The 27,838-nt window shown below is 33.3% G+C and overlaps 5 protein-coding genes across 8 annotated transcripts; 2 read left to right on the forward strand and 3 right to left on the reverse strand.

Annotated features, from left to right (window-relative positions):
- Positions 1 to 433: 433 nt before the first annotated feature.
- LOC137812951 (Rubisco methyltransferase family protein) lies at positions 434 to 3,517 on the reverse strand. 3 transcript variants are annotated; one of them, XM_068615210.2, is made up of 6 exons: positions 3,470 to 3,517; positions 3,033 to 3,387; positions 2,622 to 2,788; positions 1,722 to 2,021; positions 1,336 to 1,599; positions 434 to 1,060 (listed from the first exon to the last, which is right to left on the reverse strand). In XM_068615210.2, exons 2-6 carry the CDS (start codon positions 3,319 to 3,321, stop codon positions 683 to 685), a joined length of 1,398 nt encoding a protein of 465 aa, XP_068471311.1. In that variant the 5' UTR covers positions 3,322 to 3,387; positions 3,470 to 3,517; the 3' UTR covers positions 434 to 682. The 3 variants fall into 3 exon arrangements, with proteins under 3 accessions (XP_068471311.1, XP_068471310.1, XP_068471312.1); XM_068615209.2 differs by lacking the exon at positions 3,470 to 3,517 and having other exon boundaries at positions 3,033 to 3,463; XM_068615211.2 differs by lacking the exon at positions 3,470 to 3,517 and having other exon boundaries at positions 2,622 to 2,798; positions 3,033 to 3,462.
- A 1,939-nt stretch (positions 3,518 to 5,456) lies between these two features.
- LOC137812953 (EF hand calcium-binding protein family) lies at positions 5,457 to 6,374 on the reverse strand. The gene has a single exon (XM_068615213.2). The coding sequence runs from the start codon at positions 6,132 to 6,134 to the stop codon at positions 5,568 to 5,570; it is 567 nt and encodes a 188-aa protein (XP_068471314.1). The 5' UTR covers positions 6,135 to 6,374; the 3' UTR covers positions 5,457 to 5,567.
- Positions 6,375 to 7,332: 958 nt separating this feature from the next.
- On the forward strand, positions 7,333 to 11,706 carry UFD1 (ubiquitin fusion degradation 1). The gene is made up of 10 exons (XM_068615214.1): positions 7,333 to 7,472; positions 7,967 to 8,019; positions 8,438 to 8,515; positions 9,400 to 9,424; positions 9,518 to 9,550; positions 9,651 to 9,772; positions 9,890 to 10,020; positions 10,533 to 10,756; positions 11,037 to 11,293; positions 11,412 to 11,706. Exons 2-10 carry the CDS (start codon positions 8,017 to 8,019, stop codon positions 11,499 to 11,501), a joined length of 963 nt encoding a protein of 320 aa, XP_068471315.1. The 5' UTR covers positions 7,333 to 7,472; positions 7,967 to 8,016; the 3' UTR covers positions 11,502 to 11,706.
- Positions 11,707 to 13,728: 2,022 nt separating this feature from the next.
- On the forward strand, positions 13,729 to 17,571 carry LOC137812956 (ankyrin repeat-containing protein At2g01680). The gene is made up of 3 exons (XM_068615216.2): positions 13,729 to 14,380; positions 15,251 to 15,660; positions 16,308 to 17,571. The coding sequence occupies exons 1-3, from the start codon at positions 14,077 to 14,079 to the stop codon at positions 17,184 to 17,186; spliced, it is 1,593 nt and encodes a 530-aa protein (XP_068471317.1). The 5' UTR covers positions 13,729 to 14,076; the 3' UTR covers positions 17,187 to 17,571.
- Positions 17,572 to 18,063: 492 nt separating this feature from the next.
- On the reverse strand, positions 18,064 to 26,056 carry LOC137812957 (protein VAC14 homolog). Of its 2 annotated transcripts, none has more exons than XM_068615217.2 (20): positions 25,604 to 26,056; positions 25,384 to 25,497; positions 25,214 to 25,279; positions 24,244 to 24,333; positions 24,038 to 24,157; positions 23,851 to 23,879; positions 23,433 to 23,575; positions 23,247 to 23,341; positions 22,774 to 22,860; positions 22,482 to 22,589; positions 22,265 to 22,356; positions 22,056 to 22,137; positions 21,912 to 21,977; positions 21,048 to 21,163; positions 20,833 to 20,953; positions 20,531 to 20,692; positions 20,205 to 20,333; positions 19,576 to 19,644; positions 19,111 to 19,395; positions 18,064 to 18,524 (listed from the first exon to the last, which is right to left on the reverse strand). In XM_068615217.2, the coding sequence occupies exons 1-20, from the start codon at positions 25,691 to 25,693 to the stop codon at positions 18,429 to 18,431; spliced, it is 2,160 nt and encodes a 719-aa protein (XP_068471318.1). In that variant the 5' UTR covers positions 25,694 to 26,056; the 3' UTR covers positions 18,064 to 18,428. The 2 variants fall into 2 exon arrangements, with proteins under 2 accessions (XP_068471318.1, XP_090155363.1); XM_090299237.1 differs by having other exon boundaries at positions 22,774 to 22,874; positions 25,604 to 26,037.
- Between the last annotated feature and the right edge of the window lie 1,782 nt (positions 26,057 to 27,838).

Below are 27,838 nucleotides of genomic sequence, written 5' to 3' on the forward strand. Positions count from 1 at the left end.
ATGAACATGGATTCTTTCCAAACGCTCCTTAATTTCAAAGACTAAATCTTTCACGGAACGGCACTGTATAACTGGCCGTTATTTTTTCAACGTCTTATTCGAATTGTTTGTCTGGTTTTCTGGTTTTGATTATTCATGCGAGAGACTGAAAGAGAGAGCGATGGCCGGTGGGGTGTAGGCCTCTATTTGTTTCTGACTTTCTGTCAAGTTTACATAAATTACAAATCTGAACACGGAATATTCTGTTTTGTGTAAAAAAAAATCAGAGAATGAAGAAACTAAAAATAATCACTGATTATTATAAAACTAGGAGAATAAGTTATTAAATTTTCATGATAGCCACTGATAAAATATTAGTTTTGGAGAAAGACTATGTGTTGTTAAATTGGGTGCAATGTAAAGAAACATTAAAACATAAAGAAGACCAATTGAATTTATAAAAAAAATAGTACTGTTTATATTTCAGCAGAAGATTGTCAAACGGCTCAAGTAATTAGCTCAATCAAAATTACACTCTCCAGTAACATGGCAATAAATCAAAAAGAGAACAAATGGGAAAAGGGATATTCATAACAGCAAGCAAATAACTAATCGTTCACAATCATTGAATGAGTGAATCCATTGTGAGTTTAGCATTCACTTTAGAGCACGTTGGAAAGTTTTAAGTGAACTAAGCATACACTTAGCCTTCAGCGGTTGCTGTTTCCTTTGATGATAGAAGCTTTACCCTCCTTGAGAGATTTTTCATTACGTCTATAATCACGCATTTCTTTTGGATTCTGTACTGAATGGCTAACTCGGTTGAACCTGAAGCACCCTGTTTCAACAGTGATTCATCATCCATTATTTTGGTCGGAAAGTGTTCCAGTGCAATGACGCACAGAGCAATTAGGGTGCGAAATACAGCTATGTCGTTTGCAACACCAAGAGGAGCTTCAACATCTAAAGACTGGAGTGTACTGAGGTCATACTTCTGCACAGTTTCCATATTACTTGAAAGGACTATTCGCAATGCAGCCACCAAGCGGCCCTCTACTGTTTCTTGACCACCTAAGCTCACCTGTTACAATAAAACAAAATAAAATTAACTTGTGCCATCGGTGGGATGAGTAATACCACAGGGTTCATCAGTTCTTGGGTTTAGATCATTCAGTTATCTTGCAATTGTTTCTTATTCCGGGTGATCCTATGCTTTGGCTAGTTTATCACTCACTTATCAAATGTGGAGAAACCTTAAGTCAAAATATGGATGTGATGTTGATACATCAACGGCAATATACATTAAGCTTCTACAGGATAGAAGGGCACTAATGTAACATGTAATAGTAGTTTAACCTTCAGATCTGGAGTTTCTCCAAATAGATTCAACTGAGATAAAATCAGTTGCTGCCACGGAGCAGGTGCTGAGAAATTTGGTGAAGAAACTCCAGCTGCTGTGCTTGCAGCATCCAAAAGAGCACCATCATATTTGAGCTCAATACAGTCATAAGGGTTTGAGTGCATCACAAATCCATAATCTAGAAGGAAAAAATCATTGTTTAAACAGCCATAGCAAAGTAACAGAGGATCATCTTCTTTGATTGCTGTCTCAGCCACAACCTGAGACAGAAAGAATACCAACAGGAAAGATGATTCACGTTTATTTTGTTTCTTAAAAGCCGAAAAAGAACAATTTGGTGGGGGATTGGGGTAATATGTATAGGAAAAATGAGAAAGTATGCCTTCACTTGCATCTTCATGCTACTGGTATCTTCTTGCTGAACAATTCTAGCATTTGGATTGAAACTATGATTGCACATATCAATCAGAGGGAGCATCATGGGTAAGTGAACGCGGTCCCCATTCTGATCCTTTTCACCATACAACCTGAATGCTCTAGACGAGACTGCTGACATTGCCCATCCAAGAGAAGATGCATCTACTTCTTGACCACCAAAAGGATGGCTATCTGGCTTAACACTTACTAAGGCACGCTTGACTTCTTGCTCAAAATCAAGAAGAAACCGACATCTTTTGTTTACCTGCATCAAGAAATTGACTTCACTCAACTGCCATAATACAGACCTGTGAAAGGCACTCAGTATATTCTATAAACAACTAGACAGACGATTTCAGCTTCTGGAATTGGTCACAAATGCGTCTTTAAGTATTAGCTAAAGGACTGAAATCAAAGTGCATATTTCTCATGTTCCCAAAAGCAAAACGAAAGTGGATTGGCACAGCAGTAAAACATATTGGCTAAGTGCATCAAAACTTGAAAAATAAGAGACACCGAAATACATTTAAATAGGGTAACCCTTTTTAACATTAGAATTGGAGATGAAGTAGGCATATATAGTACATTCATTTCCCCAATCAAAATCAATTCTGACCCAGCTAGGATAGATTTGTACATAAGCACTAATATTAGAGATAAAAAAATGAAAACGAATTGAGCTTTATGAATAAGCTTATGCACTAAATTTTTCTAAAAAATCCTTTCTTTAATTTCTCCAAAATTTGAAAAAAAGTTATAGCTGAAAAGAAACTCAATGCATTTTAAGTTTGTATTTTGTTGAAGAAATACCTGATGAAGAAGAGGAGCATAGTGCTTTTAAGTTTGTATTTTGTTGAAGAAATACCTGATGAAGAAGAGGAGCATAGTGCAAGTTCTTTATGTCCTCCCCAGGAAAGAAAATAGGCACGGTGTATGTTTCAGGGAGATTACTTATGTAGGGCCACCAGAAGGACCCAACTTTTGCCCTCTCTTGCAGAAGCTTCAAACCCAGTTTCATTGCCCATAGTTCCTCTGCCAAATGCTACCCAGTGTCCAATTCATTTACATCAAAAAAATTCAGTGTAACCTTATTAAAAAATGAATTTTTAAGTTTAACTCAAAATCAGCTTATGAAATGAGATTTCTACCACTTATATACTATAAAATTATCTAATCTCTAATGTGGGATCTCCAACAAATCTACTTCCAGAAAAAAAAAAAAAAAAACAACATTGGCCACTCACTACACTAGACTCAATAGAAAAAAAATGAATACCAGGGATTTGACGCGCCAAGTGATGCAGCAGAGGGTCGTGTTCAAGAGTGGTGAAGCGCAGGGGAAGGTGGTGGGGAAGGACAATTAGGTCAGTGCCACGTGGAATTTGTTCCTTGGCCACTATGCCGAGTCCGTTGGATGAACCGAGTTGTGCTATCTCCAGCGCGCGGTGCACGAACCCACCCTCTCTGGTTACCCACTTTACGAGGTCCGGTGGGTAGGGCACTAACCGTGACGCCGCTGCAGATGCGGCGCATGATAGCGGACGCAAGTGGGTCAGCGAACACATCACCGTCAGTAACCCAATCCTCTTCGTCTTCCCTGCCGCAACGCCGCCACAGGCTTAAACTCTCAACTATAAAAAAAAAATATTTAACGAAATTTCTAATAGTATGTGTTTATTTGGTTTGCAATAAAGAGATCAAATGAAATTAAACCTTTTGAGAGATACTCCTCTTATACGAATTGCATCTATTTTCAGTTTCAGTATATAGATTAGAGGATGAAATATGTGATAAATAAATATAAAAAAATGGGGTTATGAAATCTTTGATAAAAATTATGCTAAATAGTCTCTTTTCTATATTTTTTTAAATTTATTCTTATAGTTTTTATGATGTTAATTTAGTTTCCATTATGAGTTTATTCTAATCTAAATGTGATAAAATGTATATTTAAATATTTATTATTGGTGTTGAGAAGTCGACAATTTTTCGATAAGGTTTTCCATCTCTCGACATGACTTACAAAATTAACAAAGAATCCTAAAATGTAATTAATCATTAACACATCAGATTATTTGAAAAGCATGATTAAGGTATAATTGAGTTTTTTTTAGACCTTACACATGAATCTATAACATCAAAAGTTCAATAAATAAGTATAAACAAGAAAGACACCTAAGAGACAAATGTATGATCAATTGATCTTAACACTTTCGGATCGTACTCATATTTACTTGAAGGGTGAAGTATTTTTAGAGATATCTCTCAACACTAATAAGAGATAAAGAACAAAATGAGTGAAGAACTTAAGTAACAAAAGCTGATGAAGGAAAATAAATACTTGTAAAAAATTTCAACTTTTTAATAACAAATTCATATATATATATATATATAAATTAAATTATTTTCTGTTATATGTATATAGAATAAAGGATGAGATATATGATAAATAAATAAAAAAGTGATACTATATGATAAATAATGATAAAAAAATTTGTTAAATAGTTTTTTCTTATGTTTATATATTTTTTTTCAATCTAGTTTTTATAAATTTTAATTTAGTTTTAATTTTGTTTATGAGTGAGTGTGGTTACTTCTTATTAAATATTTGTTAACGGTTTCGAGAAAATGTGAACATGTAGCATTTGGATCCCACTTTTGGCAATTCTTAAAGAATTTCAACAATTGGGAAGATATTTTGTGGGCTTGCAATTCAAAAAACTACGCAACTGAAAGAGTTTTCAAAAGAGTAAGGTAAACTTATCCATGTTAATGGGATAATGAAACCGTTGGAGTTTGGATTTAGGGATAAGTATTGGATTTGTTATGTGATCACTTTGAGATGTTCAGACATACTAAATACAACTATTACATACTTGTTGATTATTCCCCATATTAACAAATATATCAATATATCATTTGAATAATTATTTTACTATATAATTGAACTATAAAATTAATTTAATGAAAGGGAAGATATTAACTTACTTTAAATATAAAATTGAAACCAAATTTTACATTCAAAAAATTAAAATAAGTATAAAAATTCTATTTAGTCTAAAAAATAGTTATAAATAATATAAATGTTTGTTTAATATGTATTTCTTGTAATGTGTTGTCTGTGAGGATGTGATGGTTCTTTTATTGGCCTATGTCCCTTAATTTTTTGTTTGACATATATGGGATTAAGTTTGAGTTGATATTCATATGTCAACGCCTACTTTCGGCCAATTCAATTAGGATTATGCTTAATCAATGTCACTTGAAAAGTTTATTCAATTAATAATAATAAGAAAATTCCAAAAATGAAACTCAGACCAACTACGTTGGAAAAATAATAGTTAAAATAGTTTCATCCCACGCTAACTGAAAAAATTATTAACTTATATTTTCAAATTAATAATGTTATTTAATTTTAAAATAATCTTACATATATACACGACAATAAAATTAAAATATTATATCCGAATTAAAAAACAAACCAGCTTAAATTAACAAACAATTTAATTTAATGTATTTTAATTCCTCAAAATTATGAAATTTCAATAATTGATTGTAAACTTTTTTAAGCGAAAGAATATGCAGACACATTATGTGTCAGATATATATTTATATCGTATTAGTATCATATCATAAAAATTAATTTTCTCATGATATGACAAATAAAAAAAGAATGAAGAAATTGGATGGAGGAAGATAAAAACCTAATTCTAAATAGAAACAGAAATAGAAATACCTGTGTTTGAATTGAAGGAATTTACATACAATATTTAATTGATAGGGTTTTTTGTACAGAGGAGGGTTGAAGAAGTTAAGAAGTTTCTGGAAGTGGTTTAACCCTATCGGTGGTGTCATGGCGCGACCCCATCATCATCATCACCCTGAACTCTTCGAAGTCGATGGTGCCGTCGCCGTCCCTGTCTACGCCGCCGATCATCCTCCGGCACTCTGCCAGGGAGCACTCCTCCCCCAGGCTCCGCATCACCGTGTTCAGCTCCTCCGCGGTGATCAACCCGTTCCCGTCCATGTCGAACACGGAGAACGCGTCCTTCAAGTTCTCCAGCACCTCGTCGGAGTCCACGCCCTTGGTGTTCAGCTCGATGAACTCCTGCAGGCTGATGCACCCGTCGCCGTCACCGTCCACCTCCCGGATCATGTTGTCCACCTCCTGCTCCGTCGCCTCCTGCCCCAGGCTCCTCATTATCGACCCCAGCTCCGACGCCGATATCTTCCCGTCCCCGTTCACGTCGAACTTCTTGAACACCTGCTCCAGCTCGCCCGCCATCCGCACGCGCGACCGCACCGACAGTGACGTCGATCGCGACGCCCCGCCGGTGGTTGTTCCCTCCTCCCGGTTGAATAGGGATTTCAAACCCATGCTTGATCAACGGAATGTGAATAGACGTTTCTTTGTTCCTTATAATTGATTTTTTGTTAGGCTGCGGAAGAATGAATATGAATGGCAAGATTAGGCTTTGTTTGGCAAATGTGTTAAGTTTGCTGTTTTTGGAGAGGAATCTTAGTTAAAGTTAGCTACTCCCACCGTCCGATTCGGGTTCGCACGTTATAAATTAGTTATTTGCACAAAATACAATTCCAAATCCAGAACTTGGCACCAGCTATCAAACTTTAGTGTAATAAAGCTGCAGAATACACTACAACACAACGCATCTTATTAATATCCATTTTAAATACTATTTTTCTTTTCTTAATAATTGAAACTCATAACCATAATTTTCACATCAAATCACTTTTTTAATATTTATTTATTTTATAATTATATGTCATGAACATATTTAAAAAACTAAATAACAACTTTTTATAAAAATTAATTTTTATTTTCATTACTATGGATGATTGGTATTATATTATCATCTTAGAAGATGAAGAGGATGAAAAATAAAATAAATTCTCATTTTACATCTTCTGTGAGGATGAACGAAAGACATGAAAGACATAGGTGTAGAAAGAATTTCCCCAAACATTTGTGTTAATTCAAATTTGCGACATGAAGTGGACTCTTTCTTCCTACACCTCCGTACCTTCTTTTGCCACCCCTTACAAAATGTGGAAATACTATTTTATTCTTTTTTTCACCCTTAATTTGAAATAATAAGCCTATGGATTATGTAATCTGGATATATTTCGGATTACATAATTTGGAAGTCAATTTCATATTTAGAAAAAACTTATGGATTATGTAATCCAGAAGCTAATAACACATCTAAAAAAAAAGGCTTCTGGATTACATAATCCGGAAGCTAATCTTATGTATAGAAAAGACTTCCGAATTATGTAATCCGGAAACTAATTACAAAAGACTTCCAAATTATATAATCTGGAAGCTAATTTTGGATCTAGAGAAAGACTTCCGATTTATGTAATCCGGAATATTGAAAAGGGTATATTTGGAATACGAAAAATTTATGGGGGTGGCACAAGAAGGTATGGAGGTGCAGGAAGAAGCAGCCCATCAAGTGATGAAGACTTTAATAATTTGGGCCGAATTGAGGCCCAGCCCAAATATTTGACGAGGTAGCGTGAGCGTTACGAACCGAAGCCACAACCCATTCGGTTGGATTACCCTTTCCCCTCATACAATCTATTCTATACCACCTGCTACCTACTGCACCAGTTCCAACTCTATCAAAATAGTTTATATTCCAATAGCCTATCTTGCTCTTTCTCTGTTCTCTCTATTCAGATCAAGCATCAGGTTTCTCTCTTCCCTTTCGTTTCTTCTTTTCCAAGCTCCTAAACTCTAATCATCGTTCAATTATCGATCCTACCAAATCATTCCATTGCTTCAATTTTTTCTCACAATTCATTTCTATTCGATTCAAATGTCTCTAGTTTTCACTTTGATTCACTCTTTTCAAACAATCCAAGGATGATAGCATGATTGTTATGGTTCTCTGAGTCTGACTTAGGGTTTCTCCAATTGCGTCTACTTCTCTTGTAACCTTGATTCCGCTGATCGAGTTTCACTATTTTTGTGGATAATGCTTGTTCAGTTTAGGATTCCGTTTTAATTAATTATTTAATTAATTGATACCTATTATATGTTATTTTCGCTTTGTAAAAGTTACCTATATATTGCAATTGATTTTGTCTGCATTTCGCAATTTATACACTGGCTCGATTGCCATTTTTTATGGTCGGCTGCTTACCTCTTGTTAATATAAGGCATGTGTTTGTTTACTCTTACAGGGAGCTTTGTGGGTTGATTATCGGTGTAGCTGCAATCAGCACAATAGAAAATGGTTTGCTTCCCAAATTGGTTTCGTTTTTTTTACTTTCTGTTTCATGATGTTGTTTTGATCTTTTCCTGTTCGAATCTCTTGAAAACATATTACAATTTGAGAAGAAGATGATGTTTTTGTTAGGTTTAAGTAATTTATTCCTATACCTACCACCCGTACCTAAAATCTCAATCTCTACGACAAGCAATTTTTTTTGTTTTGTTTTTGTTCATATGGTTAGTTTTCTAGCAGTATAAAACAAGTATAAAATGGAGGCATGGGACCTAAAAACACGTAAAGAAGATGCTCGTATGTATAGGAACTGAAATGTATAGAAGTTAGGTATAAGGACTAAAACAAAAAGCTGGTGCAGACATAGGGATCAAATGATATCTGCCGAATTTTGTTGTCTTATTTACTTTATGTACATGTGTCACAGTTTTTTGACGGATATGGATATCACGGGACATCATTTGAGCAGATATATCGATGCTACCCAGCTTCTTTTATTGAAAAGGTTCACATTCTTTTCAGGCATTCATTAGTAATACTGCATATTATAGAATGAGTAAAAGTTCATGGACTTTTACTTTCCATTTTGAACTTATAATCCACTATTAAATAATATTGCTTTCAGCAAACTAATATTAGCCATGACTTATATAGTTTTTTATTGTTATGATTTTTTACATATTGTTTCTAGTATATGGCTATATATCTGTATATGTGCTATATATGGTATTTTATGTGGAGTTTCCTATGGTGTGAGCTCCACTGTGCATGGTTGTCTCTGCGTAAGTGTAAGGTGTGGAAAACAGACTAGAGGGTGGTGTGCACAAAGGCTCTCTTATCTTATTAGTGAAGACAAGAGGCCTGAGAGATAAGGAACAGATGAACAAATTAAAATTATGATGAGAGAGAAGGAACAGTTGAACAAATTAAAATTATGATGAGAGAGAAGGAACAGATGAACAAATTAAAATTATGATGAGAGAGAAGGAACAGATGAACAAATTAAAATTACGATGTGTTTTGTCTTGTTAAGGGAAAGTACGTTTGCATTAAATGTAGAAAATTGGAATTTTGATTAGACTGTCAAGTTTATTAATGTAGATTGAAACCCATTTTGGTTTAAAGATCAAAATTATTATACCTCCTTTATATCCTTGAACATAAGAATCTGTTGTATAAAGCAAATATTTGGATGCTGGTTGGAAATATAGAATGTGGAAGCATGGAATGTCAAACCTTGAGATGGAAATTTAAGATATTCAATTAAAGTGACTTTAATATATATTGTTTATTGTATGAGTTATGACATTCTTAAATTGAAACCAATTTTGTAAGTTTAAATTATCTGATTTTTTTGTCTTTCTATTTTTTTCCCTCTTAATACCGCAGCCCCAAATTGAAAGTGGTGACAAAAGTAAGTTTTCATGTCCATACTAGTTCTTTTGTTTTCTAAAATATCCTTTCCGCACCTATCTAATGTCAAAATTCAATTCTTGCCATGCCTCAGTTATAATGCCTCCATCGGCCCTTGATCGTCTCGGTTAGTTGTCACTGTTGAACTGTTTTTTATTTTGCTTACATCTAATCAAGATGAACATATATACTAAGAGTGAAATTCTAATGCCAACTTTTGTCTGCAGCATCTCTGCATATTGATTACCCAATGTTGTTTGAACTGCGTAACGATGCCGTAGAACGGGTTTCTCATTGTGGTGTTCTTGAGTTCATTGCAGAGGAAGGCATGATATACATGCCATACTGGGTAGGCATTCCAAAGTAATTGTTTGTGAATATTGTTGTAAGCTTGTTTCACCAAATATGGTTCTGCTTTGATGGAGAACATGCCAAAGTAATTGCTTTTATCCGGTTACATACACAGATGATGGAGAACATGCTTTTACAAGAGGGGGACATTGTTAAAGTGAAAAATGTGACACTTCCAAAGGGGACGTATGTTAAGTTACAGCCCCACACAAAGGACTTCTTGGATATTTCCAATCCTAAAGCTATGTGAGTTGATGTTTGTTAGGTTAGATTGTAAAGCTATGGTATTTCCCTGCTGATGAGTTTTTCTTTTGAAAAGGCAATAGCTCCAATTTCTTTCTTCTTTGCAAATTGATATTTGTATCTTCTCATACCATCTTTCCAGGACATTCCCACTGCTTGATGTTATATCAATTACACACACTACAACTACAATGGTTTATGGTATTTGATGCATTGTGGTTTTTGGGATTTTTTGTATTTTGTATGTGTTCTTTAATGTGGTAATGTGGTTACAATCTTAGAAGTTGGTCATGTAAGTATTCCACATAACTATATCTAATATGTTTTAGAGCTAAGGTCAGCATGTGAATTTCTTGTCCACATGTGATATGGGGATGTAGAGTTTTATTGTCGTTGCCATGTGGTTTGTGTTGTTTTAATTCTATCTTCTAGTCCTCTGTTAGTTCAGTTTTGTATTTATTTTTGTACAGTGACTTAAGGTAGATCTTCATTTATATATTGTACCTTTTATGCAGCTTAGAAACAACACTGAGGAATTTTTCCTGCTTGACTACTGGAGATAGCATTATGGTGGCTTACAACAACAAGAAATACTACATAGATATTATAGAAACCAAGCCTGACAATGCCATAAGCATAATTGAGACAGACTGTGAGGTGGACTTTGCTCCTCCCTTGGATTACAAGGAACCTGAAAAGCCGATTGCACCCTTTCCTACTGGAAAGGCACCAGTGACTGGTATGCACTTGTTTGATGGATGTTTGCCATAATGTCTCTTTGGATGGAAGTTCTTTTACTGTGTGATGGTGTGACATGTTTCTGTATTGGAAGCTCAGTTAATAAATTAAAGTATCTAAAGCTCCTAGTGTGGAGAATAATGTCCTTTACAATTATTAATTATGCTTAATTGGTTTGCTATATTACTGGAACGTCAGTGCTGAACATTAAAGTAAGAAGTTTTTCTTAAAAGAAAACTGAGGGTGTAGCTGCTGACAAGTGTACACGTTCCTCCTTGCAGCTGAGGATACCCCTGCTGAAACTGAGCCCAAGTTCAACCCATTTTCTGGAACTGGGAGACGCTTGGATGGAAAACCTTTGAATTATCAGCCTCCTGCAGTTTCTTCTTCCTCAGGGTCCAAGGACAAGAAAACTGATATCCCAAATGTCAATTCGCAGTCTTCTACAAGTTCTAGCTCACAAAGTAATGCTCGTCAATCTCAGGGCAAGCTTGTATTTGGGTCAAATGCAAACCGTACTAAAGAGACGACAGGAAAGGTAATTTGCTGTTTGACTACATTTTGGTAATGTTTCAATTCATTTCCGGATTCCACATCTACCCTCCTTTGCATGGCAATTGATGGACTGCTAACTTTCACATCTTCCGTCTGTGCAGGCAAAAGAGCCAAAACAAGAGCCACCTAAAGAGACCGAAGAGTCGAAATTTCAAGCTTTTACAGGGAAGAAGTATTCTTTACGGGGTTAATTTCATTTCAGTCAATTAAATGTTTTTTTTTATCTTTAAGGTAAGTTACTTTGTTGATCTATGCATGGATCCATGTCTATTGCAAAAAACTTGTATTTTTTTGTATTATAAGCAGTAGATAGACCAGTAGACCCCAAAGAAAATACTTAGATTGTCGTGATTACTTGTGAATGAAGTTATTGCCATCTCTAGGGAGATTTGTTCATGATCTGGCAATCTAAATTCTGGTTTGCTCGTATTAGATTTTATCAAGGTAATTCCTCCGATCCTTTAATCTTTTCAATGGTAATTGAATCTTAACTTGCGGTCATTTCTCGCACCTGTAGTGACCAATTCCATGTTTCTGGTAGCGATTAGCGTCTTTCTTTGAATATGAAATCTAAAGCTATGGAGTTTCTTTCTTAGAATCGAAAATAAACTCTATCAAATGAAAACAATTGATGTTTTTTAGCTACTCTAAACCGTATAATTTTAGATATAAAATACATATTTCATTTGTAAATTTATCTGATCCTATGTTCAGAGCTTTCTTGATCTTGTGTTTCCTTTTATTTAGTGAAGTAAAGAAACTAATTATTCACTTATCTGATTGCTGTAATAAATAAGAGTGTTTAAAATATCTGTACTTCAATTTATAAACTCGATTTTCTTTTCAAATTATACTCAAGAAATTACATATGCTTTTAATATATTGATAATAATTAATATATTTTACACTTATAAATGAGTTCAATGGTTAATAAATTAATAAGGTGAAAAAGTGTTATTCTAAATTTTCGTATATATAATTTTAGAATTAAATATATTTTGTCTCTATATTATATCACAAAATTAATTTTCGTTTTTTATTTAAACTCTATCAATTAAATACTTGTAATATGTATATAAATCAATTAAGTGGAATTGATAGATTCTATTTTATCAATCCATTCTTATTAAGTGTAATAAATATTTTATATACAGAAATACATATTTCAATTATTTTTATATTATAAATAAAGTTTGAATCAGATTCAAAAACAATTTTATATTATAATAAAAATATAAAAAATAATAATATATTTAACTCATAATAAACTTTTCATTTATTTGCTAAACTTTCATGCAATTTTTAAAGTCTCAAGTAGCACATCCATCAATTTTAACAAACAGTAGATGATATCCAACTAGTCCTATAAGAGTTAAGAACTGTTATGCCTATAATTTTATTAAAACTCATAATTATGCTGCATACAAACGTTAACTTCTCTCACTAATTACGAGTTTTGTATACTCAGATGTAAACATAATAAGTGCACTCCCTCTTGGGTGCCCACACGGATCACTCTCTTCTTGGATTAAATTTTCTTTAAATAATCTTTAAGTTAAAAAATGAGATTTTAATTAGTTCTATAATTTTAAGGGTATTTTGATAACTTTTTGGGCTACAGATAAAACAAGTATGTAAAATTATCTTTTGAATAATAATTGATAACCAGACATATAAATTGGATATGTTAAAAAATCCAGAGAAATTTTTAAAATGCATTTAATTATTATTGGCATCCCTGATTAAATGAAACAAGAAAAAATGTAACAAAAAATTGATTTAAAGTTTTGTCGTTGCGATTTTGGTTTTTGAAAATTTATTCAAATGGATTTTTGTCATTGCATATAGTTACATTTTTTAATTGTTCAACGCAAAAAAAAAAAAAAAATATTATGTTGATGACGTTAAACAGTTTTTAATCTTTAAGATACTATTCCGAGCCTATACAGTTCAACGTCATTAGCATAATATAATCTTTAATTCTTTTTATCTTTAAATCATGACTGTGATTAAAAATATCTATTATATTTAAGAAAAATATTTTAAAAATATATATTATAATATTTAAATTATCGACAAAGTAAATTCTATAAATGATAAAAAGACTATTCTAGTTCATCTTAAAAACATAAAGGCTAAATTAATTTAAAAAAGAACAAGTAGATTACATTAAATCTAGCCCAAAAGTGAAAGAATAAAACTTGTTTGATAGATAAACGAGTTCTTGAAAAAAAAAGAGATTACAATCACAGGTGAAAAGATAAAATAATTTTATCAGTGTGTTTTACTCTGTAGTGTTAAAACAAACATTTTCCAAAAAGAAATGAAACTGTTCCGAAACACGCAGTTTGAAGGACACGCATTAGAGTGGTGTTGTCGCATTGTAAAAGTCAATGGCATCACCCACTTGGATTTTCTGTGCAAATGCAAACACATCTCTTTCTATCTTCTCAACTCATTTATTACTAATTAATTAAAGATAAATAAATTCACTCAAACAAATAATTGAGTGCAAGCACAAAGAATCGCATTCTCAATCACCCTTTCTCTTTCTGCGCACCATCCATTCATTCTTCCATCCATATCCCTTCCACTACCTTCTCTCTCTCCATCTCTATCTTCATCACACAAAAAAACTATTCAAGTTTTGTCATTTCAGCTCTTCTGCTACTGGGTTTCCTACATGGAAGGTAGCTGAAACAGTGAAATAACAAGAACCCTGTTTTTGTTTTTTGTTCGTTGAATTGAGTGAGTGAGAGAAAGTGCATGATGGAGTCAAAGGGTGTGCGGTTCTTAGCGTACCAATCAATATTTTCGAGTGTTGGATCTGGGGACTTTGATGGGGTGAAGAAACTGGTGGAGAAAGTGAAGAACGAAGAAGAGTCATCGCTCTCTGATGTGATGTCTCTTCAGAACGATGCTGGAGAGACTGCACTTTACATCGCTGCAGAGCATAATCTGCAAGAGATTTTCAGCTACTTGCTCAACTTGTGTGACTTCGAAGCCCTCAAGATTCGCTCCAAGTCTGATATGAACGCCTTTCATGTTGCTGCCAAACGTGGCCATCTAGGTTCGTATTTTTGTTATTTCATTTTGATTGAATGAATCTTGTTAGGAGGTACTGGATATTGCTGTTAATTCACAAATGTTTTGATGGTAGTTTTTATGATTCTCTTTTGCACATGGATAGAATATACATACATCCTTTATATAATGGATTTTGACCTATGTTGCATAGACACACGGATACTTATACGATACGGATACTGACACAAAAATACGTATCATTTCTAAAAACGTAGGATATTGGGAAACAGATTTATATATTATATAATATAATTGACAATAATGATGTTTCAGTTTTTTTAACAGAAAGATGTTTTTTCATGGTTGGTTCAAAAGAATGTTTCTTATTTTTATAATTATACTAAAAATTTATACATAAGTTTGAATTTTTAGAAAGTTAATCTGTTTCTCTTTTTTAAAATTGTGTTAGAATCTTAGAATTGTCAGAAATCCAACAAATATTTTTTGAATTGGACCAATACGTGTTCTACGAGTATCGGTATCAGATACGTGTGTCTGACATGAAATGTCATTTAAGAGGAGTGTCTGAGCCTCATAGCTTTTGACACCCCATGTTGTCACTTCCCTGAAATGAGTTTCATCTCCTTATGACAGCACTACTACAAATTGAATGTTTCAACCATGGATGGATTTGATGATAACCACATGTGTAAGCTATTAGGATTGTAGATAGCTGCTGAGTGACAAGTTATGATCTATGGTACTCTTGGATGCAATTTTTATCATAATGTTTGTAGGTCCAAGAATATTAGAAATCAGGGACAAGATGAACTGAGTATTATCATGTTTCAATATTTGATTCTAAATGAGTATTTCAATTATGATATATTTATCATTGCCAATCTATTTCCAGATATTGTGAAGGAGCTTCTGAATGTTTGGCCTGAGCTCTGCAAGTTATGCGACTCCTCAAACACCAGTCCTCTATATTCTGCTGCAGTTCAAGACCACTTGGATGTGGTGAATGCTATCTTGGATGTTGATGTCAGTTCAATGTTTATTGTTAGGAAAAACGGAAAAACTTCACTGCACAATGCTGCTAGGTATGGTCTGGTTCGCATTGTAAAAGCAGTTATTGGTAGGGATCCAGGAATAGTATGCATAAAAGATAGAAAAGGTCAAACTGCACTTCATATGGCTGTCAAAGGACAGTGTACCCTAGTAGTGGAGGAGATATTACTAGCTGATTCTTCTATATTGAATGAGAGAGATAAAAAGGGTAATACAGCTCTTCACATGGCTACAAGGAAATGCCGTTCACAGGTTAAATTCACATTCTATTCAACAGTGGCTGTGTTTTTTCTTTCTGTTATCATACTTGCTTTGGTTTCATTCTACTTGTCTATAAGATCTTAGTTTTCTGGAACATAAATAAGTTGCCACTTTGGATAATGGGAAAATCCAAGATTGGCATGGGATGGTTTTAAGACAATACAACTATAAAATTTATAGAACACAAAAGATGCATGAACTTCCTTTGTAGTTTGGTCATACAACATTGCCTATTGGTTGTTTTTTATTAAATCCCACCTCTGGTTTAAGAAACCGTGTGTGACCTTTTAACCCCAAACCGTCTCATGCTATATGACTTGACTTTTATTCATATGCATAAATTGAGCAAAATGAATGAACTTGTTATTAAGAAGTGATTTTAAGTCTACCTCAATGGCATGTTCTAATCTGATAAGTCCAACAAACACTCATTAGGATAGCTTAAAAAATGGCTCTGGTACTATATTAAGAAGTGGACATTAAGCATAACTCAACTTCATAAAACCAGCTTATAAGGTGAGATTTGCACCACTTATATACTATGAGATGTTCTAATTTCTAGTCGATGTGAGATTTCCTGCACTTTGTTTTCTTTCATGATTGTTCTCTGGCTTTACTGACACGTGGTTCGTTTTCAGATAGTGATCCTTTTGCTAAGCTACTCTGCAATGGATGTTAATGCCATCAACAAGCAGCAAGAAACAGCCTTGGACTTGGCAGATAAACTGCCTTATGGAGATTCAGCTTTGGAAATCCAGGAAGCCCTTGCAGAATACGGAGCTAAGCATGCAAGACATGTTGGCAAAGTAGACGAAGCAATGGAGCTTAAAAGAACAGTGAGTGACATAAAGCATGAGGTGCAGTCACAACTCATACAAAATGAAACAACTCGTCGAAGGGTTTCTGGAATTGCCAAGGAACTGAAGAAACTTCATAGAGAAGCAGTTCAAAACACCATTAATTCAGTCACAGTGGTTGCTGTTCTTTTTGCCTCAATAGCCTTCTTGGCCATCTTCAATTTGCCGGGTCAATATCAAGTGAAACCTGGAGAAGAGATTGGAAAAGCTAATATAGCAGATCATCTTAGTTTCCAAGTTTTCTGCTTTCTGAATTCCACATCCCTTTTCATTTCTCTTGCAGTTGTGGTAGTTCAAATAACTTTGGTAGCCTGGGACACAAGGGCTCAAAAGCAGATTGTGTCAGTGGTTAACAAGCTGATGTGGGCTGCATGTGCTTGCACTTGTGGTGCTTTTCTAGCAATAGCTTTTGAGGTTGTTGGAGGGAAAACATGGATGGCTATCACCATAACCCTTTTGGGAGTACCTATTCTAGTAGGGACTCTGTTAAGCATGTGCTACTTTGTTTTTCGCCAACATTTTGGTATTTTCCGCAGTGATTCCCAGAGACGCATCAAGAGAGCAAGTGGAAGCAAATCTTTTTCATGGTCTTACTCTGCAAATATATCAGACTTGGATGATGAATACGATTCTGACATTGAGAAGATCTATGCCCTGTGAGACCAAGAATAATAGTTACCTTACCACACAACATAAGAGCAATGTTTCAACCTTTTAACTGAAACTGACCATGTTTGCTCACCGGGGATTACATCATTCTTCTGGAGTTTGCAGTTTTTCGTTTCAGGCTGTGCTGCTAGGCATATCAATTGGGTTTGCACTTGCTAGTATGTTATTATAATCAATAATCAACAATTGTAGATTTATGTATATGTAATAAAAAAAATCCGTTGTCTTATATGGTGTAAATTTTTGCCTGTTGTAATAAACACTCATACGACATGTACGATGGATACAGAGATAATCTCTTAATGTAAGACACGAAAATACGAATCTATATATTATATAATTATGAATTATATAAATTAATAATAAAGATGTTTTTTTATGATTGGTTTAAAAATATGTTATTTATTTTTATAATACTAAAAAATAATATAGTAAATTTGAATTTTTAGAATTTTTTTAAATGGTTAAAATCGTGTTATAATTGTCAAAAATCTAGCAAATATTTTTTTAATTGGACACTTTATTAATACGTGTCCTAACAAGTATCGGTGTCGGATACATGTATCCAACACAAACATGTCATTTAAGAGAAGTGTCCCAAAATTCATAACTTCAACTAAGTTCCTCAATCTTAAAAGAGATGCAAGACTATGGCCATGATGAGTCTATTTCACTTTCCAGTTAGAATTATAATTAGTGGTTACTTGAGCTTTATTATAGAAGCAAAAGAAAGCTAAAAAGTATGAAAATAGACTTGTTGAAAAGGAAAAGGTAATCATATGAATTATTCTATGTCCATATATCATCGAATTGTTAAGGCAATCACATTGTCTAGAAATAATGAAATGAAACGAAATACAAAAACAACTAAGCAGCTAATTCTTTGTTATATTATTATATATATGGCAGCACATGACACGATGAACAAAAAGCAATTTTTCTAAATAAAATACCCCTCTAGCCCACATGGTTTTCAACAAAAACAACAGAACCACGTGGGTATGCACTTCGTTTACAAGGTCAAAAGAATAGCCCAGCAAAGCCCAAGCTTTATATTCATGATGATTCCAAAACCCATCTTTCACCACCCCAACCTTCTATGATAAGTACAATGAAAGAGCTATTATGATTTACAATTTTACAAATCAATACCCGATCCCATTCAAAGTTCACATACACTGGGATCAGTGCACAATAAGATTGACTCAATATGGGCAATGAGCAGTGTTCTTTCTAGCTACCCTGGGCTCTTTTAGATGATCTTGAAGGAGCAACAACATTAACCTCACTCAACTGAGGTCGCTTTGGCTCTTCATGTCTCTGTGCTTCCTGCATTTTCAAACAAACTTTTTGTTAAAATAGTCTTAAAACAGAAACAGTAATGGTATCAGATCAATTTTTATTTTTCCATAATCAGAATTCAATGAAGTGAAATGAACAAGGTATACACCTCACAGCTTCCATAACACTACAAGAAAATCATTAAATAAAAAACCGTATTAGTTGCTATATTCACAAAATTAAATATTATTTGAGACTAAAAAATTATTAGTATCTAAATTAGTTTCTAATCTTGATAAATGATTTCTAAATTGGTTTCTAAGATACCAACTTTAGAATTTAAATAATTGGTTTGGTTTAAGGTTTAACTTAGGTAGCTAATTAGATATCAATTTAGAAACTATTTATCAATAATATAAATTAATTTAGATACCAATAATTTTTTTAAGTCTCTAAGATAGTATCTAATTTAATCAATATAGAAACTAATAATTTTTTGTCTCTAATATTGGTTTCTAATTAATGATTTTTTAGTAGTGTAAGTTAATTTTAACTTAAAAAGAGAAAATTCGTCTTAGCTTCTTAATAAGAGAGTCTAAAAGTAGTAACATGCAGAATGAATAAGGTAAGCCACCTTTGATGAGGAGGAGTATTTGGACGTCTGTATTTTCAAATGCACACGATGTTGGTGCTGCATTTGCTGAAACTGTTGTAACCTTGCAGAAAAATTTATCCCATTGAGTGAGTTCCCACGATCCAAAGTCATGTCACCATCCTCACTGATTTGAGATCCACCAGACATGTTTTGGAGAAAATGATAGGGATTCCCTGAGGATGTTTTTTTCAATTGCTCACCGTTGAAGGAATACGATGGCACGGCTTTTAAGCGAGTTTTGAGAATCTTGAAGGCAGCACTTTGCTGCATGATAACATAAAATGAGGTGTTAACATGAACAGCAAACCCATTTGTATCATCAAAATTTTGTATTTACACATTCAAAAATTTAGGATGTTTGAACACATTCCACAGGGCATAAGGGATGTGGATTGCAAGATTTATTAAAAAAGGAAAAAGAAATTGTTCAAGTTACACACAGACCTGAGGAAGCAACATCAGAAGACCATACAATGCTTTAAACAGCCATGGATATCTTCCAGGTTCGAGAAGCTGTAAAATGAAATTATAATTCAGATACTTAAGAGAAACGATTAAAAATGTAACCATCCATCACAGCATTGATACAAAGGGGATTTATCTGATATACAACAAAAGAAGGATAAAAACTATTATGAGGATAGAGAATATTCTTGGTAGGAAGTGAGACTTGGTTGGGAACAACATAGTGTGATTTCATCGTTAAAGAAACTGAGAGCCACCAAAAATAGTAGCAACCAGCTATTCGAATTGTAACATAATCATACATTTCTCCATATTATTTTTCCCTTTCAACGAAAAAGAAACACCAACCAAAGGATGTCTGAACTATAAGAAGCAAGATGAATAACACAAAATAAGATTTAGGGAGGGGGTGGATAAATGACTGCATCTGAAATGTGGGTTACATCCTTAAGAGGAAGTCAGAAAACGTTAATATGAGGCAAGATAAATGAAAGTTGTAACAGGACATACAAATTAAAATACCATTTTAGCAAAGAAAAAGAAAATAAATGCAAAATACATGTTCTAAATCAAGAACGTAGGTATGTGTAAGGGATTGAATTAAGCACCTGCAATCTTAGATAAGCAAATATAGGAGTTTCCAGCAAGCGAATCAATTTATCAAGCTGGACTAAGAATTTGACATTAACATCCTCTTCAACCAGAGACTGGATCACAGAACTCGCATGTTGGTAAGCCTGTCGAGGAAGACAATTCATATTTCAAAAAAGGGGGCGCATGATCCAAACAAAAGCTAAGCTATCTATTATCCACAAGTTGCATTGTTTAAGAATGTCAATGTGTCTGAATGCAAAAATGTGAGCTAAAACATAAAACTAATAGTAATACTAACCAATCTATACATACATGAATATATACACATACACATATTTACCTGAGCTAATAAGCAGAGACTTATAATTGCCATTGGAGAATGACACCACGAGGCATACAAAGAAACATATAAATCCTTCCCAGCAGGATCAACCAGTGATTGCTTCAAAAGATATCGAATCTCGGATAGTTCCGATGATGTGAGTAATATCAAATTCAAAGCCTGTAAATTTGAGGGAAGGACAAGAAGATGAAAGCCAGTTAAGGACAAGAGTCAAAATAAATATTATAGTCCCCATCATGAAGGACTTGCAAGATAGTAAATTGTAGAATCATAACATGAGTTGGAAATTGTCAACCCACCTGGACCATAATTGAAGCAAAATCCAGGTCAGACTCCCCTTCTAGTATAGTGGAAAGTTCACGGTAGACTCTCTCAGCATTCAAAAGTACACAGAGCCGTCGAATTATCAAAGCACCACGTCTACATTGTAACAAATTAAAATTAATAAAAAAACAGAATGAAAGAAAAACATATAAATAAAGAATATATTGGATGGAGGAAATCAGCTGCTTACTTCTCCAAAAGGGAATTGTCTACCCGGAAATTGTGCATCAAGAAAACAACAAGTTGCCGAAAATGCTGAGGATCTTTTGCTATGCATGCATGAACATCAAGAACAAGAAGAACAACCTATTCAATTAAAAACTGAACAAATCACTGACAGTTCAAGTTTTGATGTGCACAAAGTGAACAATAGTACAATTAAGGATAGGAGAAACTTAAAAAAAATTGTTTATTATTCTGTAGTCAAGAATCAGGAGTCAAAAAGGTATATATGACAAGTCCACTAGCGGGTAGAATAACAGAAATGCTTATAACAAAGCCACAACAAATACTCCATTTTTTCCAGAGAAATAAAAAACATTACTGTAACAAATGAAAACGAGGTACATCTGGGGGAGAATAGGAAATCATTATAAACAAGAAAATTAAATATAAAAACATCAAGCAAGAATGGCATAAAAAATTCCACTCTTTTTGCATAGAATCTGATTACCAGATATGGTCATGTTTTGACCTGTAAATTTATTCAAACTCCAAACTTCATCCACGCAGTACAACAAATTCTAAAGGATGGCACAAAGTAAATTTGATGCACACAACCTACATAAACAAGAGTTAATGCAGAGGCCTGGAGCCACTTGGCACTTATTTTTTCAAAGCTATTTTTATTACATATGGAGGAAGCAGTGAATGAATATGAGAGCACTTCAAGAAAAAATGATGAAGACAGCAACTTATCCATATGGTTTTATCAAATAATACTATAGCTTATCCATAAGACAAGTCACTAATAAAACCACATTTTCACAAAGATTTTGAGAAATAAATTAATTGATGAAAGAGATAAAAAATCATATCTGGATAACTAAAATACCTGATCAGATGGATCTGAAAGTGCTTTGAGCAGGGTGTCAAATATGTCATTCAGATATTGCAAAACCTGTTTTAGACACGAAGGAGATCACACAAAAGCCATTACAGAGCATTTCACATAAACAAAAAATAGCAATCAAGTCACCTCGTTACGATATTTGATTAAGAGGGTTGACATCCAGTGCAAAGCTTCAATTCGAGTACCCTCCGATTCACTAGATAATTGCCTGCTCAGTAAAAATCATTATAAAAAATAATCAGTGCAAAATAGAGTAGTTGGCTAAATAGAAAGGACCCTCATCATTTCTCAATAGGATCTACAGTGGCCGAACCACCCAGGTAAGAAAACTACACCTCCTGGCAATGGAGAGGATTGCTCCTACATCAAACGCTTCAGCTGGATCCGCTTTGAGGGCACGTAGCTCTTCATTGGTTTCACGAGCAACCTTACACATAAACCATAGATAATTTCAAATTTATTATTTTACATGGAAGGAAGCAATGTCATTAAAAAGATGGAAAACAGAAACAAAACAATAGATGAGGAAAGAAAAAAAGCTCAAAAACTTACAACTCTGATTTTATCTTCTTTATCTGATATACAAGGCAAAATGGCTCCAAGAATGTCAGCATAGTATGGAACAAGCTGGTCTCCACCAAGCTTGACAAACTCATTTATCTGTTAAATTGAGGATACAGAAGTTATGTAAATGTAAATATAAATAAAATACAAACGAACACAAGTAACTAATAATGTTGCTTTTGACATAAGAATTATTAGCTTTGAGACGTCAACCGCAAGCATAAAGTATTACAAGAGTAAATAATTTACTCTCAAGTCAAAGAATAGCAATACCACTTACCCATGTGATAGCTGTTAACCTAGTAAATTCATCCGGAGAACCAGCCCTCTGTACCAGGATTTCAGCCATGCGACCATAATCTACAGACTTCAAGAGTAGCACTGCTCGAGTCAGAAAATGACAAATGAACAAAAAACTTTGCATTTTGTGTCAAAGGAGTAGTTGAAAATGAGGTAAAGCTCAGTTAATCAACACAACTAACTGCTAGCTAATAGGTATATCAACCCAAAAAGAAGGATTATAGGAAAGATATAAAAGTGGGTGATGGCTGCAATAAATTTTACTCATACAGATAACAATTCAAGGGAATTGAATGATGTAAAAGTCAAACAGGAAAACCATAGAAAGGAGATGATGGCTAGTATACATTCCTCTGAACAGATAACGGGGGAAAGCAATTTCTTAAAAGAAGAATTAGACTTTGAAAAGTGCTAAAAGCATTACAACTCAAGCAAAATAAACAGGAGCCTTACTGGGGAGTTTTTAATCTCTTGAAGAAACTCTGAAAGAGCTGAATCAGCTTGTTGACGAATTTCATGACTTGAATCACTCAACATATTAAACAAGCCTGAGATGTTTATAGATGATTAGGTGGCAGACTTTCATTTTGTACAGGATGTTGAGAAAGAAAATGACCATTCTTCAAATAATACGCATACCATCAAGAAAATCAGGAAGAAATCCCAGCATGTCAATATCTGGGACACTGTCCAATACAGTAATCCATCCTACCAAAAACTGACGGACATATGGATTCAAAACATTCATGCGCTCCCTCAACAGTGGTATAAATTCTTCGATACTAAAGATCAAAAAAGAAAAAGGAAGGGAATGAGGCAGTGTAAGTTCAAGTGAGGTGGAATAGATTGACTTTCAATATTTCATTTAGGTGATGAAAAGTGAAAGTTGCTTCGTTAATACAAGATTGCTTCACACCTTTCGGTGTTTACACCTCTCGCCTATCGAAGCCTTGTTCAAAGAGTTACATTCAGATATTTGTTTGCCTAAGTCTCTTAAAAACTTAAAACACTAAATACAGAGAAACATATAATAAAGAGACTCGAGAGAATGGTGCACCTGAACTGATCACTTTCAGTCACAATATCCTGTTCCAATAAACCAATATTTAGATTAGTTAAATCATAAGTTCACCTAAAGGTAACAGCTATAAATCATTGTTAGATCAATCCTATTCAGCATATGTTAGCCATTGCACATAAACAAAGGAACACAAACGCTTGATTGGACTTCAAGAAAAACATACCTTCACAAGCCTATCTAAGAGGTGAGCAGCACTCTGTACGTTAGCATCTGAGTCTGCTGAAAGTTTGCATAGCGCATCAAAGATCTGATTGAAGAAAATAATAAAATCCCCTCTCACAACCTGACATAAAATTAAAAAGACGCACATTAGAGTATAGTATATGATCAGGTTGACATGTACAATTGTCAGCACAATCAAATTCTCACCTTGGCAATGTTATAAAGTGCTTCGCAAGCATAATAGCGAACTCTGCTATCTTGGTCAGAGAAAGAATTTAACACAGGGGGCACAATTTGCTGTCAGGTACAATAATTATAAGTGAACAGTCATGATAAAATAAGATCAACAACAAAGTAATGGATAATGAGCTGGTTTATTCGTGCTTATTTTTTTAAATGTGTTTATTTCATAAAATAAGCAGATTTCTCTTTTTTATTTGTTTGCCTAATCTGCTTATTTTAAAAATAAATAGTTTTCTGCTTATTTGGATAAGTAGATCCTATCTGATTCTTAAATAAGTGATTGTTTTAAAAAGTTCTTATCTCAAAAACACTTATTATAAGTTTAAATTGGGCCAACATTAATGCATTTTCTAATAAATTCATTCCAAAAGAATACATCTCTATTAACTGCGTGTTTGTTTCACGTTAGATCCTCAATCGCATTATAATACCACGTGATTTTAGATTAATTTTCAAATGTTTGGTTCTAACTTGAAACAATTTTAGGTAGATTTTACATTGAATAAAAATTTACACTAAAAGTTTTACTATTAACTTGATTTTATAATAAAAACATCCAAACATAAAACACATTACTTCAAATAAATTTTAACCAAAATCAATTTTAACCGAAATCAATTTTGCAACGCTCATCTGAATACATTAACAGTTGGACATGATTTAGCTGACTAAATCTCAACATTTAACAGTTTAATCCCTCAGAGTTTAACATTTTTCTTTCGGGTGTTCCTTGACCAGAAAGTTGACAACTTAAGACTGCACCTATTATAATTCCATTTGCAACAAGCATGAATTACGAAACTGATATAACATTATTAAATACTACTGGAATGAATTTGGAATGACTGCCCCAGAGAAAAGAGTTGAAATTGTAAGCCAAGACAGACAAACAAACCAAGCAGGATGAATAAAACAAAAATTCAAAAATGGGTACCTCAAGATGCTGAGCTGCTTCAGAAGTCAACCCAACAGTTGCAGCTGCTAATCCTATCAATCCTCCCTTCATTGATTTTTTTAGGAAAAATAAATCTAACCAGCACAAAAAATGACCAATATATTGAAAAGTAAACCAAATCAACAAAATTTCCCAAAAACAAAAAATACCTTCCGGTGATTGGCTTGTGGTGAATAAGTAAATTCCGTAGTCAACAAATTGATAACAGCCGTTATTTTATCATGATCCCCAGCAGTAGCTAGCTGCTTCACTATCCCCTCAATCTACACAACCACACACACATAATCAACACCCAAAACCCTAAAACCCCAAATTGTGCTAGTTGCAGAAATTAAACCAAGAACAGTGAAAAGGGCGCAGAGGACAAACATCAAGAGCAGCATTTTTACGCTTCTCGTAGAGCTTGTCAGCAAGGTTGCGAAGCACGGCTGCCGGAATCAGCGAGAGAGCGTCGGCCATGGCAACACCCACCAAGCTGGGAACTCTTAGATTGCTGAAAAGAAAACAACTTTACGAATCAAATTCGTTTTCGGATCTTCTCCTGCTCAAAGCGAAACATTTTGCTGTTTCCCTCTTGTAGATTTCCCCCTTTCTTTCTTTTTGGGGATCACAAACCAAATCGGAAATTCAATTTTCTTTTTTTCGGGATAACGGGATAACGAGTGACGTGTAAAGCGACTTCAATTGGAAAAATGGAATTGGGATGAATCAGATCTGATCAAATTCGTGAATTGAAACGAGAAGAAATTGAAAACGGGACCTAATTTTTTTCCCAATTTTAAATGGTCGAAAGTTCTGTCGACTCTTTCTTTAAGATCCTTCTCATAATAATAATAATAATAACAATTTTATTATTATTAATTATAATAATAATCTATAATTCTAAAACGATAAGAATATTTTCATTATAAAAAAATAATAATATATATATATATATATATTTACTCATTGATAAATATATTAATATTAAAAATGTTTGTATTTTCAATAAAAAATATCCAATTCACAAAATTGTCTTGAATATAAGAGTCTTGTATTATAAAAATTCTTTAGTGTTCTGTTCTTCACATTTTTAACTAACTTTACCTAAACCTTTTTTTTTTCTTACAAACGTATTGCCATACAGTAAAACTTTATTTCTCTGGTCACCAGAATCATAATTACATCTTTCAGGCTAAATTAATACCAAATATTTTTTGAAAATGTTTTTCTTAATTTTCCTATTTTACAAAATTGAAAGCATAATATCAATAATATAGTAATAATAATTAAACGCGTTATTTTTTAGAGAGGAACTTCAATTTTCTTTATTTTTTTTATTTATCTGTAACAACTGAAGCTGAAAGTTGAAAGAGAACGAGGATGTTACATAAACGTCCTCGATTCGTGGCCAATCATGTTTCTTATGTGTCATGATCAAAGGTATTTTTTGAATATCAACACTATAAATTCGACTTTATTGTAATTAATATCTTTTTATGACTAATTGATCTATTTTAATCTACACCCAATATATTTTTTTAAATCTTAAACTATCCTTGTTATTTTTTTAAATTTTTTATTTTTTATTGCAGAGAAGCTTGTTTGCTGTGGTGGAAGCGTTTTGAGTGGAGGTGATGGAGGTGTTTGTTGTGGTGGGGTGCAAAGATGTTGTTGGATATCGATGTCCGGAAAGTGGTAGATATTCAAAAGCATTCGGTGTAGATTTAATATATTCGCATTCAAAAGATAAAAAAGGGCTTTCAGATCTTGACATCCGAAAATCATTGTTGAGTGTCTTGATAAGATTACGCATGGTGACTGAAAGTCACTTATCAATTTCGAATGAACAGATCCAGAAATGTATTATTTATGTTATGGACATGAATAACCAGAATGTTAAGGACAAAATTGTTAATTTTTCGTGTTAGAAGTTAGAAGTGATATGGTGCAAGGAGAATTTCTATTTGCTATTACAAAGTTTTTTCACTATTTTATTTTATTTTGAGTAACATCTCTTGTCATATAAGAAAAGAGCCCATATTATGTAGAAGCATGACAAAATATTTATTTATGAAAAATAATATTATACAAATCAAATAAATTTCAACTCAAATTCATGTCATAACTTAAATTATTAATTAAACCAACTAATGTTATACTAGTTTACCCAAATAGTATTGGATAATATACATACATATAAATATAATATACATACATACATATAAATATAATATACATATATATATATATATATATTATTTTCCATTTTCTTTGAAGCGTGTTGTGGCCTTCACGTCTACAAATTCTTCTTTTTTGAGGGTTTGATTTTGTTATTTCTGTCTTTATCTCTTTAACTTTATTTGTAAAGACCAAATTCTTAAGTTTTTGAAATATTTTATTTAGAGATTTTTCTTAAAAAAATAGAATAATTTGTTGTATTTGATTTTCTATTAAAATATTCCTTCTTTTTTATTTTATTTATACTGTGTTTTAGTTTAGAAAGAAAAGGTGTCGCTTAGTAACAAAAATTTCATACGCGGAATCATGGTTAAAAATACCTAATTTTTGTTTGTTGGTGAAAAGTATTCTCATGAAACAGTTAGAATTATGAAACGTTTAAAG

The sequence above is a fragment of the Phaseolus vulgaris genome, chromosome 2, assembly GCF_051622355.1.
Source record: "Phaseolus vulgaris cultivar YP4 chromosome 2, ASM5162235v1, whole genome shotgun sequence".
NCBI classification, from domain to species: domain Eukaryota; kingdom Viridiplantae; phylum Streptophyta; class Magnoliopsida; order Fabales; family Fabaceae; genus Phaseolus; species Phaseolus vulgaris.

Excerpts from the sequence above, each read along its gene's own strand:
- LOC137812953 (XM_068615213.2), bottom strand. The coding sequence starts at position 6,134 with ATGGGTTTGAAATCCCTATTCAACCGGGAGGAGGGAACAACCACCGGC.
- LOC137812951 (XM_068615210.2), bottom strand. The coding sequence starts at position 3,321 with ATGTGTTCGCTGACCCACTTGCGTCCGCTATCATGCGCCGCATCTGCA. Across the intron at positions 2,789-3,032 it reads CTTGGCGCGTCAAATCCCTG|AGGAACTATGGGCAATGAAA; the intron begins GTATTCATTTTT and ends AGCATTTGGCAG. Across the intron at positions 2,022-2,621 it reads ATGCTCCTCTTCTTCATCAG|GTAAACAAAAGATGTCGGTT; the intron begins GTATTTCTTCAA and ends TTCTTGATGCAG.
- LOC137812957 (XM_068615217.2), bottom strand. The coding sequence starts at position 25,693 with ATGGCCGACGCTCTCTCGCTGATTCCGGCAGCCGTGCTTCGCAACCTT. Across the intron at positions 24,334-25,213 it reads AAGCAGCTCAGCATCTTGAG|CAAATTGTGCCCCCTGTGTT; the intron begins GTACCCATTTTT and ends TGTACCTGACAG. Across the intron at positions 24,158-24,243 it reads CACTTTATAACATTGCCAAG|GTTGTGAGAGGGGATTTTAT; the intron begins GTGAGAATTTGA and ends ATTTTATGTCAG.
- LOC137812956 (XM_068615216.2), top strand. The coding sequence starts at position 14,077 with ATGATGGAGTCAAAGGGTGTGCGGTTCTTAGCGTACCAATCAATATTT. Across the intron at positions 14,381-15,250 it reads TGCCAAACGTGGCCATCTAG|ATATTGTGAAGGAGCTTCTG; the intron begins GTTCGTATTTTT and ends ATCTATTTCCAG. Across the intron at positions 15,661-16,307 it reads CAAGGAAATGCCGTTCACAG|ATAGTGATCCTTTTGCTAAG; the intron begins GTTAAATTCACA and ends GTTCGTTTTCAG.
- UFD1 (XM_068615214.1), top strand. Across the intron at positions 9,551-9,650 it reads ATCGGCCCTTGATCGTCTCG|CATCTCTGCATATTGATTAC; the intron begins GTTAGTTGTCAC and ends TTTTGTCTGCAG. Across the intron at positions 10,757-11,036 it reads TGGAAAGGCACCAGTGACTG|CTGAGGATACCCCTGCTGAA; the intron begins GTATGCACTTGT and ends TCCTCCTTGCAG.